Here is a 12,013-nt window from a genome sequence, read left to right as displayed (position 1 = left end):
TAAAGGAATAAATGGGATAGAATGTGAATTTTAGTGAGCTTTTATTGCTCTAGGCTGATATAGGAGATATGCAGCAAATTGAATCCTTTATATGAAGATAAAACAAGTAAAAAGATCTTCTTCTTGAGTAAGTCTGGATTTTGGCACCCACTAAGGTGATCTGTCCACCTGAGAATTTACAAACATTTCATAAGTCCTCTAAGGAGCAGGTGATGCCTCTCCAAAACATTTCTTGTCACTGACTAGGCAAGGCAGGGCTTTCTGATTCCACAGCTAAGCATGTCCCACTTGCCTGCAGAGTTCTTTCTCCCAGAGACTGCAGGGCACTGGTTAACTACCCTTCCTAAACTGCCAGGCACCATAGCATTCTGCTTCCGAATTCTCTTTGGCTCCAACAAAGACCTGGCTGGATTCCATACTCCTCTTTACCAATAATCTCAAATTATTTTTAGACCCCTCTCCATGGCTGGTTTGTGTACTCGAAGGAAGGGATCTTGTCTTTGTGATTTCCCATAGTACTTACTGGCCACAGGGTAGGTGTTTAATAAGTATGTTTTTAAAATCTGTCTTCGGTTGTAGCCCTGACCAAAATCTCCATGAGGGCCATAATGTGGACTGGAGGAAAGGGTAAGGGCACGGCTCCCCGCTGTTCTAAAACTCTCCAGACAGCCCTCACTCGCGCTCTTTCTCCACCTTCTGACAGTGTTTTCAAGGATGTGGAATGTAAGACAAGCCTGGAAAAGGGAATTCCACAACACGATTTGAATATGGTAGGTTGGGTGCCAGGCTGGTCCCTTCCCTTCCGCTAAAAATGAATGCCTCCAGCCCGACAGCATTTCACCTGGCCTCAAACCCTGACGCATCCAGACCTCAAGGGTGTTGAAAGGTCAGCTTGCTTGGTACCAACTCTGACTCAAAAAGAGGATTCTCCTGTGAGGTGAGGGAGAGGCAAGAAGCGAGGACAGTGAGATTTTCCAGCCACTGCGCCCAGAGGGCAGTTCATCCTAACGCAGCCGGGTGGGCGGACGTCAAACACCTCGCGTTCCACCCACGCTCCGCACAGGGCGGCTGAGGCCTCGGTTTGCGTTCCCTGCTGACCCGCAGACCCCCGCTCCGGCGAGGGGAGTGGAGGAAGGGTCCTGAACACGCGGGGTCTGCGCGCGCTGCGGGAGAGCTGCGGGCCGCGGCCCCACGCGGAGCCTCCTCTCAGCCAATGGGAGCCCGAGGCCCCGGGACGAGGCGCGCGCGGCGGCGGCTGAGCCAATCGGGCTGCGGGCGCGGCCGGGGGCGGGGAGCGGGGCGGGCGATGGAGCCCCGACCGCGGCTGCAGAAGTTTCTCACCTTGGACGGCGAGGGCGGCTCGCGCATCTCCCGCGCGTCTCCGGCTGCGCGCGCGAGGCGCGCTGCAAGCTCTTCTCTCCCCCTCCTCACGCTGCTCCCTGCAAGTGAGGGGAGCCGCGGAGAGCCCGGATCAGCGCTGACCTTTTATGTTGTCTGCAGGGAGGCAGAGGGCGAGGGAAAGCTTGGCGCTGGGGAGCCGGCCCCCGGCCTGGCGGGCCTCGGGCGGGGACGGCAGAAGAGGGGCGCCGGGGCTGCTGGAATCCATGCGGGGGCCATGGGCCGAGCGGCGCTCCGGGGACTGTCCCGCCTGTGCGCGCTGTGGGCAGCCCTGCTCGCGCTGTTTCCCTGCGGAGCCCAAGGAAACTGGATGTGAGTGTGGGGGCAGCAGGGACGCGCCGGGTGTGTGACAAATGGGGTGCCCAGCCTCAGGGAACTTTCAGCTACGGCGGGGCGTAGGGGCGGTGACCCCAGAGCGGCTGACCTAATCTGGGGGCGCAGCATCTGGGATTGGGGAGGAGGGCGGGCGAGCGGCAGACGTTAGGGGCGGCCGTGTCTTACAGGTGGTTGGGCATCGCCTCCTTCGGGGTTCCGGAGAAGCTGGGCTGCGCCAACTTGCCGCTGAGCAGCCGCCAGAAGGAGCTGTGCAAGAGGAAGCCGTACCTGCTGCCCAGCATCCGGGAGGGCGCCCGGCTGGGCATTCAGGAGTGCAGGAGCCAGTTCAGGCACGAGCGCTGGAACTGCCAGGTCGCCGCCGCCCCGCCGGGCACCCGCCCCCTCTTTGGCTACGAGCTGAGCAGCGGTGAGTCCCAGGACCCTCGGGGCTGGCGAGGGATGAGGGGCGACAAGCCCGCCAACTCCTGTAAAGTAAAGTAGGTGGTGCCTGCGTGGTCCCGGGCGCTCTGAATCCCCAAAGAGGCCCTTTCGTGGACCGGAGCTGGGAGCGACGGAAGCCAGACCTCGGGGGCAGGTGCGGTCCTGGGGGGGGGGTCCCCAGGTCCAGAGCCTGGCGCTCGGAGCTGTAGTTCTTCCTCCTTCCCGCTGTGCCCGGCTGGAGTCGAGGAAAAACTCTGACACCCTCCCCGCCGGCCGCGCGGACCCGTGGCGCCCCCCTACCTGGGGACCAGCTGGAGAAACACGGTGCCGGCGGCCGGACGGCTGCTGCCGCATCTGCTTTGATTTAAGCGGCTCCGCTACGCACAGAGCCCCGGACAAGTGGCTGACTGCGGCGAAGCGCCACGGTGGTTGGCTCCTCGGGGCCCCGGCGAGGCGGGAGGACGGGATTCTTGGGAGGGGCGCCCCGGACGGCCCGGCGCAGCTGACCGCGCGGCCGCTTCCCACGCCGCCTCCCGCCCCGCGTCCGCGGGAAAGTAAGGTTCCACCTCCGCGTGCCTGCTGGTGGCTCCGCAAGGACAGAGGAACCGGGAGCCGGGGTTGTCCCGGGACCATAAGCGGGTTCAAAGAACTTTAGGACCTGGGCGCTGAAAGATTCGTTGTTTTTCACATTCATTTCCCTTCGCCCCGCACCTTTGACCCTCCCCGCCCGGTTCCCACGCGGGCGCCAGAGCGCGGCCCGGGCCCGCTGCGCTCCGGCCGGCGCGCCCTTCCGAGGGAGCCCTGACCCCCGCGGGGGAAAACATGGGAAAGGATGTGTTCTTCACAGTTGCTGAAATGCAGAGGCATCAGCTGTTGAAAAGGTTTATTGGACAACGGCCGTGAAATTGTTTCTACTCCAATCTAAACATCTCTAAAGGAAAAAAAAGTCGCCTGCGAGTCTCTTCTAGTCCATTTTGTTTATGCTTTAATGGGCATTTAACTTTCAAAGATTTTAGCGCAAACGCTATTGCAGGTGTGCTAAATAAATATTCAATAATTTTCTGCAACGATTCTTTTTATTTTTATTTATTTTGCTGGTGACACTTCAATTATCTTTCATTTTCATTATCTTTAAGACTGTAAGAGGATTAGCTAGTACTATATAAAATATATAATGGTTTTAAGTTAACATCAGGATTGTTTTTCACGATATCCTAAAAAAAAGAAAAGAGGAGTCTTTAATGTGAAACTAAACTGTATCATTTCGTTACTAATTGCTTTGGTCTTGGTTTAATTTTAATTTGCTTTCTGACAGGTATTATTTATGTGAACAAAAATTACACCAAATTTTTCAGCTTCTGTTTTGTGAGAACACATTTTAAATTTAAAAAGAAATGTAATCTGGACTCTTTGGGGGCGTTGTATACCATTTACCATACCCATGCAAAGGATTTCAAATTTGACATGTGTTTATTGAGATTTTATTGCCTATTAGATACTGAGCTAGGTGCCAACATACATTTCATATTTTAGCTATTTTTAGGTATGAGAACAATGATACCCAATATATGACAGTCCCCTCAAGCGGGGATTGCTTTCTTAAAATGCTACAATAGGAAACCATCCTTTCTAAGTATGTACTCATTAAAGCGTCCACTCTGAACCATTGAAAAATTGCTCCCCTGTCAAAAGGATGAGTAGGAGGCTCTGTTATGAACATGAACAGTGAGTGGTGGGCTCTCTCAGTTGGCCATTTATGTTTTATTCTAGGCACGAAGGAGACAGCATTTATTTATGCCGTGACGGCTGCAGGCCTGGTGCATTCCGTGACCAGGTCCTGCAGCGCGGGCAACATGTCCGAGTGCTCCTGTGACACCGCCTTGCAGGCCGGCGGCTCCGCCAGCGAAGGCTGGCACTGGGGCGGCTGCTCCGACGACGTCCAGTATGGCATGTGGTTCAGCAGGAAGTTCCTGGACTTCCCCGTCAGAAACACCACGGGGAAGGAAAGCAAAGCACTGTTAGCAATGAACCTTCACAACAATGAAGCCGGAAGGCAGGTATGTGTTAGAAAGTGGAAAAAGAGTCATTGCTTCTAGGTAAATAATACGAGGATCACACTTGTGCATGATTCTCTTCAAGCAGTTTGAAAGCAAACCACACTTGCAGTCTAAGGAATATATACCGTGCATACATATGTGTACATCGTATGTGTGTGTTTGTTATATGTATAACTGCAAGTTTATATCTATGTTTTTCTTTCATGAGCCTGTACAGACCACATTGATTTAGTGTAAGTTTTCCATCCGACGTGAGTTCAGTCCTGTTATAGAATGTATCTGTGGTTGTATCCTTCGTGTACCTGAAATGCTAATTATAAAATCACAGGTGTGCAAGTGCCTGTTGGGTTCATTGGTTCCACCTCCTTAGCTGGCTAGTGGCAGAGCCTGAGTAAGATCTACAGTATCTGCCTTTCTAACTGGATAAAATTTCATTTCCTCAATTGGACTTTGATTATTTTTTTTACATCTGTTTTTAGTGGGCAGTGGCTCCTAGACATGTTGTCAGTTTTGCCCTTACTTTCTATAGCAAACACTCTTGAATACATTCAGAATACACATATTTAACTAAAACAAAGTTTTTAAAAATGGAAATCATTATTTTAGTTAAAGCTACGTAGATCCATTGTAAAATTGATAAATACAGATAAATGTAAAGAAGCTATAGATCTATTAAACATATAGATATTTTAAAATACAGATATATTAAAGATTCAGCAGGAAGCAAATTTGAAGTACCACCATCTAATTAACCTCTTTTCTGATTCTGGCCTTTTTATACTAAGTTTCCTTAAAATGGAATACATTTGCAGCTCAATCTAACTTTTATATATTTATTTTAATAAATATTGACACAACAAAATTTGAGTTCTGCATCATACTTTAATTACTTGGTAACTCATAGTGACTTTCCTAAAACAGCCAAAACTTTTTTATGAATATATACTTTCTATCTTATAATAATCTTTTCAGGACAGGAATATCAGCACATAATGTGTATTATGGTAAATAACTGTAAAAGTCTCAACGTAGTCATTGCAGCCTGCCACATTCTTCTGAAATAAATTAAAACAAGTTTCAGTATTTCTTACAAATATTTAAAGTATATGTTGCATTTGTTTTACATTTTTGGAAAGTGAGAAAATGAAACCCAATCAGAGTAGTTGCAAGTTTCAGCCAGTTTTCCTTATTTAACCACTTTGGTTTAAAATACGAAAATAGAAAGCTCAATTAATATATCACCAAAACACATCAAATTCAAATTTGAATTTTTAATTCCATTTGAATATTCAATTAAAAATTGAAAAATAAGAAATTGGTAGGTATGTAAACTTTTTATGTTTTTGTTTAGAAATTTTAAAAGTTAACTTACCTCACTAAAGTAACTCTTGCTTAACACCATAGTTATGTATATGTATCTTTTCCTTAAAAGTTTTGCATTTTAAAAAATTAAATGAATTAGTTTTTGCTGCAATTTAAATACTATCCAATAAAGGAATTTTCATTATTTCTGATATATTAATATAAAAGAGGCTAAATGTAATTAGCATATGTACTTTAAAATTCGAGTTAAGTGAGAAAAAAGTATCAAGTAAGTCAAATTAATATATTTTAAAAATAAGAAAACAATTAAATACATATTTATTATTAATTCAAACACTAAACATTCTTTAGTCATTCTTAAATAATGTTAGAGATTTTAAAAATTTTATCCAGGAAACAAAACTCAGAAACTCATATTATGATTCTCTTGAATGAAATCATCTCTGAACTTATGAAATGTCTTAAAGTCTTCTAAAATGTATTTTATTAATAATATTAGGCAGCTATTTAGTTTTATTCCATCTTATGTGAATTTTTTAATTATGTAGCAATATTTGCCTTTGTAACTACTAACTTGGATCTTAAACTAGTATTTATATTCTAATTTTGTTAAACACATGCAACTATTCAGCATCAATTTTAGTCCTTTGCTTGTTGGCAAAAAACCTATCTTACATTCCCTAGGTTTTTGCTATTATTTTAATTATGCAGAAAATAATTCAACCTATACAATTATACACATTTTATATAAATTTCAACTTTCTCTATTAAATATTTTTTTCCCATTAGTCTAGATCAGTGATTTTCAACCGGTGTGCCACAAGAAATTTTAAAACATGCAATACCTGACTGTTTAGTCAGGGGAACTGACCTCTTTCCCCTGAGATTGTCAAATAAAAAAATGACAACAGCCAACACAATAGCTGTCCAGTGTGAATGAGTCAAAGCTATACCTAATTTTTTTGTCAGATAGGCAAAAAATAGATTTTTTTGGTGTGCTGCAGGATTTTGGTAATTAGTTTATGTGTGCCATGAGATGAAAAGGGTTGAAAATCACTGGTTTAGATAGAAACTTAAAATATTACAAAATATTACCTGGATATTTTGAGAGTACTACACTGGTGTTTTTATTGGTCTTTTCTCATGAAGTACTACAATTCAAAGCATCTTGTATTTTTCTTTCTTTTGTGGGCCAAAAAAATAAAACCCACCACTGCAACAACAAACTAACCAGGTTTCCAGGTTATTATCTAACATGGAATAACTATCAACTTCATTTTCAATATTGTTAAATAGGATTTTAAATTAATAGGCATATTCTGAGCAAAGTTCAAGGTCTGCATTCAATTGAGTTGATTTTCTTAGTCTCAAAATCCCAAACTCCAAATGTCGAAAAGCGTTCAGAGAAATGTGGGTACTGGCGCTTAGTAGTGTTGTGAGCAGGATAGATGATTTTCTAACCGCTGACCTTAAATTCCCACTTGGTTTCTGACACCATTCCTAAAGTTATGACTCCAAGAATAATGTTGCTGAATGGTGATTGGCTGACAGAGTGAAGTGATGTCTTCCAGGGGCAGAACTTCTGGGAATAATGTGACTTGGAATATTTATGGGTATTTCTTTTGGTGTGCTTAAAATATTTCCATTCTTCCCGTGTCCACCTCATAAACTTTTAAGTTTCCCTACCCCATAATTTGTTTTATGATGACTAACAAAAAAGTGGGAAGGGCCCAACCCCAAATTTTCATTGACCTGTTTCAAGAATATTTATAAGTACTTGAACAACACATAAGTGTTTTGCTTTTCAGCAGATTCAAGTATATTTTTGGACTCAATGGTACGAAATGGGTCAGAGGAATAGAAATTCTACATATAGCCATCCAGCCTTATGTCACAGTTTTCATAAAAACTTAAACAAATCATTGGATAGTTAACAAAACGAAATGCTCATCACAAAATGTTTCACAACAGTTTTTTTGGTCATTTTTGCGAAGTTTGGATAGAGCAATATACTGGGGAGGAAATCACAGCCTGCTGCGTTACCTGAGTCAAAATTGTGAGACCAATCACTCCTTAGACTACTTCTCAAACAGTTTCTATTTTTACCTTTAAGCATTAGTGATACATCTTTCCTATTTCACTTCATTAGAAATGCATCAAACCAAAACTTAACACAAAGGAGCCCAGTAGATTAAATGTTCCCTTCCTAATTGCTCTCCCATAGTTTAAAAATATTCCACCAAAATGCGAACATCTGTTTGCAATAGTTAACAAAACATTCCTCTGTTAATATCGTTATAAACCTTAACAACTCAACTGGAGTAGAGAAAGGAATTTTCTCATAACCACACACAACTCATTTGGCTGCTACTCTCTTCTACTGTTCCCCCCAAAATGACTATGCTATCACTGCAGCTCCGAATAGCTACTTAACATTAAGAATCTTTGATGAAAATCTCCAAAATATATTTTTTGAAGTGTTCATGCAATTTTGTTAAATATACTTGCATTTTCCACTTACATTTTCTCTCTTCTACTAAAATGACCCAGCTTCATATAAAGATTTTATACCATGCATCACCAAAGTTTCCTTATGTATGACAAGTATCTTAGCCACACTGTTTATTTTTCTGTTAAATTGGAATAATAAGTACATGTTCATAACTACTTACATCTCTTCCTATAAAACTAAGTGAAATAATTTATGAAAATGTGCTCTAAGGATCACTAAGGTCTATAGAGTTTATGTGTGTGTGTGTGCATGCACGTGTGTGTATCTGTCTTTGAACTCTGCATTTCATCAGATTTTTGTAGAGTAATTATATTGTTTTATTTTAATCCCTATTGTCCAAGCTCCTTCCTTGGAGTATTATGGTGATATAATCATTTAAATTGCATGTCAAGTTATTGAGACTCTTCACCTTGAAGTTTATTTGTCTTTTTATCCTAAAATATATGTATGCAAGACAAAATATTATTTCTTTTTTTATACTTATTGTTAGGGACAAAAAGGTAATAGAATTAAAAGGTAATCAAATACAAGTTCTTTAAAATGTTACCCTTAAAAAGTTATAGTTAACTTCAGATATTTAACAGAGCTAGTTTTCTATGGCAGGAAATTCCCCCCAAAATTTTGATACAAATTCAGCAGGTTATGTCATTGAATTTAAAAATCAGTCTCTCTTTATTTTTCAAACCCATAAAGTAGTATATCACTCTTACGGACAACCACTGTTGTGGGCTAACGAATTGGATGAAGGTCTTCCAATACTATTGACCTCCCAGCAGTGACTCTTGTTTTAAGAATGTGGTTTTTATTACTCCCTCCCAATTCAGATTCCCAACAGAGAAAGAGTTAAAACGATTTAAGTGAGCTGGACTAGTTATTTAATAAATATTTAGTGAGCATCTGCTCTGTCCACTATGCCTGCAAATCTGCAATACCATACATGATATTTGAACTGGTTAATCAAAGAAAAACTCAGCTCTTCAGTCATGATCTTCAGCTAAGGCCAGCTTTAAATCATGAGGTAATGACTGTAACGAACTCTGATCAGGTTTAAATACATAAATATACATCCTTAGATTTTTGGCTTTCTTTGGGCAATTTGTTTTGTTATTGCCTAGCATTGATTGAGCCCCTTTTTTTCTCATATCCTTCGGGCACTTAAAATCTGAACAGAAGTAGCCAGGTTACATTACTTTGAACATTTTAAAGAATTGAAGGCTTTGTGAATATCAAATGCCATAAATTTAACCAAATAAGCCTGTGTGCCATACTGTATAAATTGCTTTCATATCATTGAAGTGTACCTTTTTGCCTGAGTTAATAAGAAGTAGACATATACATTAGCTTCTTAGTTTTGTGAATTCAAAAAGAGCATGTGTGCTGTAGTCTATAAAGAACAGCGTTTACATACTATTCTGTTTATTATTTTAAACACCAGTCAAAAGTATCAAATATTGCATAAATCAATACCATATGCTCTCATTCAAGATGCAAATATTATAAATTGTTTCAAATATTCTGTCTCATTAGATAGTTCAGAAACTTTGGTTAATTTGTTAGGAAATGTAACATCCTGCAAACATGTCAATGTCATGTTTGGTACAAAATAAATAGCAAAGTATAAAGCCCTGTCAAGTTATAGTTTTGATAAGATCTGTAAATGGGATTTAAGCTGTGAGGTTTTTCCTTTCTTTGGTGAGCTTACACACACTGTTTCCAAGTTATTGAATGGATAGATCAATTTTTCACTTTACCTAGCATGTTGACAGACATAACTCTGCAGCTAGCCCTGACGATTTATTAATCTGCTCTGCCATCCTCTGGAGACTGAAGGAAGCTATGCTGACTAGCCTGGTATGTAAGAGATTTGGATCCCTAAAACTTTTTAAATCTCTGTATTGTTTTTACATTGTTAACACCACTTGAAATTTATTTCTACTCCTACTGTACCTTTTTCAGAGAAAGGGGACATTCATTTAAACCTTAATGTGTGCCAGGCTCTTAGAGATATATGCTATCTCATTTGATTTCTCAGTCTGTATAAACTAAACTCAGCACAAAGAATTGAAACATAACATAAATATTATCTCCTTTCTATGTTAGGATGGTGCTACTGATCCACCAAGAATAGGATATGTGTTTTGAACTAATTTTCCAGAAGAGGGGAAGGATTTTCTGGAAAGTCACACTCTCTGGCCCCTTCTTCTTTGGCCCAACTTTTACAGTGATCAGACCTAAGAATTCCCAGTTCAGTCAGGAAGTCTCATCCCTTGATGCCCTTTAGGATCTTCTGAGCAGCTTTGTAGAAATACTACCCTGACCCCACCTTAACCAATTAAATCCGAATCTCAGGGTTTGAGCATCGGTTATCTGTAAGGTTCCACAGATGTTTCCGTGCACAATGTGAGTTGAGGATGACTTTTCTATCAGTGCTTCTCAAACTTTAATGTGCATAGGAGTCACCTGAGGATCTTATTAAAGTGGAAATTCTGATTCTGAGGGTCTGCAAGATTCTGAGGATTCTTACAAGTGACACTGGCATTGCTGGTCCATGAACCACATTGTGAGTAGCAAGGTGCTAAATGGTATTAGGAACATGGAGACCTGTTTGGATATCCCCCCAAACCCAAAATTAAACAAGAGATTAGAAATAAAAGTCGTTCTCCTCTGTTATCTCATAATCTCTGACAACAATACGAGCCTGTCCACTACCTCCAATTTGACTTGGAAAGGTCTGCTCTGCAGGGTCAAGAGGAGGGCTAAACATTTGAACCCTCGGCAACCTGAAAAATCCTTTATGTTCAAAACCATCCCTTTTATACGGGAGGAAACAGACCTAGAAAGTTAAGTGATTAGGTGCATTTGCCTCTATTGTTGAGTAACACACATTATGAGTGATATTTAACACAATTCCTGTTGGTTTCAGGCTGTCGCCAAGCTGATGTCAGTAGACTGCCGCTGTCACGGAGTTTCTGGCTCCTGTGCTGTGAAAACATGCTGGAGAACCATGTCTTCCTTTGAAAAGATTGGCCATCTGTTGAAGGATAAATATGAGAACAGTGTTCAAGTCTCAGACAAAATAAAAAAGAAGATGCGCAGGAGAGAAAAAGACCAGAGGAAGGTGCCTATCCACAAGGACGACCTTCTCTACATTAACAAGTCTCCCAACTACTGTGTAGAGGATAAGAGATTAGGGATCCCGGGGACACAAGGCAGAGAATGCAACCGGACGTCGGAGGGTGCGGATGGCTGCAACCTCCTCTGCTGCGGCCGAGGCTACAACACCCACGTGGTCAGGCACGTGGAGAGGTGTGAGTGCAAGTTTATCTGGTGCTGCTATGTTCGCTGCAGGAGGTGCGAAAGCATGACTGATGTCCACACTTGCAAGTGACCGGTCCGTCCAGCCTTGGGCAACACTCCTCACTGACAACAGGGAGTGCCACACGGCAGTGCCAGTGAAGCCCACTCTTGCAGCAGAATCCCCAGATCCTTGGACCTCTCACAGTTCCCTTTACCTGGTCAGTCAGTGTCCAGTTATACACCGAGCATGCAGATTTGGGGGAACTCTAAAAGGTTTGGGTTCATAATGTGATGATTTGGAAAATGTATATTGACATACGAGGACGATAATCTGTCCCCCAGCAAGAAAGAACCTTCCTGCGGAAGACCTGGTCCATCCTCAGGATAAGATCCTTGACCATGGAACTCAGTTATGGAACTCAATAACGGTGGGCGAATATTTTAAAAAGACACCCCTTATAGCAGCAAGGAGCAGTACACATGAATCTCATTTATTCTCTCAGTCTTTTAGATGAAGAAATCATTTTAAGTGTTTGTGCCTAGAGACAGATGTTGAACTGTTAAGAGAAGAGGTGAGTGCTTTCTGACTCTTCTATTCATTTGGAAAGAAAAGCAATTAAAACGAATTTTCTCAAGTGATATAATATTCCTAAAAAGTGTTTGCTAGGTT

General features: G+C 42.1%; 1 protein-coding gene across 2 annotated transcripts; it reads left to right on the top strand.

The window, feature by feature from the left end:
* The first annotated feature begins 1,615 nt into the window (after positions 1-1,615).
* WNT16 (Wnt family member 16) lies at positions 1,616-11,754 on the top strand. Of its 2 annotated transcripts, XM_016213393.2 has the most exons (5): positions 1,688-1,710; positions 1,902-2,140; positions 3,925-4,211; positions 9,802-9,897; positions 10,970-11,754. In XM_016213393.2, coding segments are annotated over exons 1-5 (1,089 nt in total). In that variant the 5' UTR covers positions 1,688-1,708; the 3' UTR covers positions 11,435-11,754. The 2 variants fall into 2 exon arrangements, with proteins under 2 accessions (XP_016068880.1, XP_016068879.2); XM_016213394.2 differs by lacking the exon at positions 9,802-9,897 and having other exon boundaries at positions 1,616-1,710.
* The last annotated feature ends 259 nt before the right edge of the window (positions 11,755-12,013 follow it).

The sequence above is a fragment of the Miniopterus natalensis genome, chromosome 10, assembly GCF_054644295.1.
Source record: "Miniopterus natalensis isolate mMinNat1 chromosome 10, mMinNat1.hap1, whole genome shotgun sequence".
Lineage (NCBI taxonomy): Eukaryota > Metazoa > Chordata > Mammalia > Chiroptera > Miniopteridae > Miniopterus > Miniopterus natalensis.
Note: the sequence above shows the minus strand (reverse complement) of the source record. Positions and strands in the feature narration are given on the sequence as shown.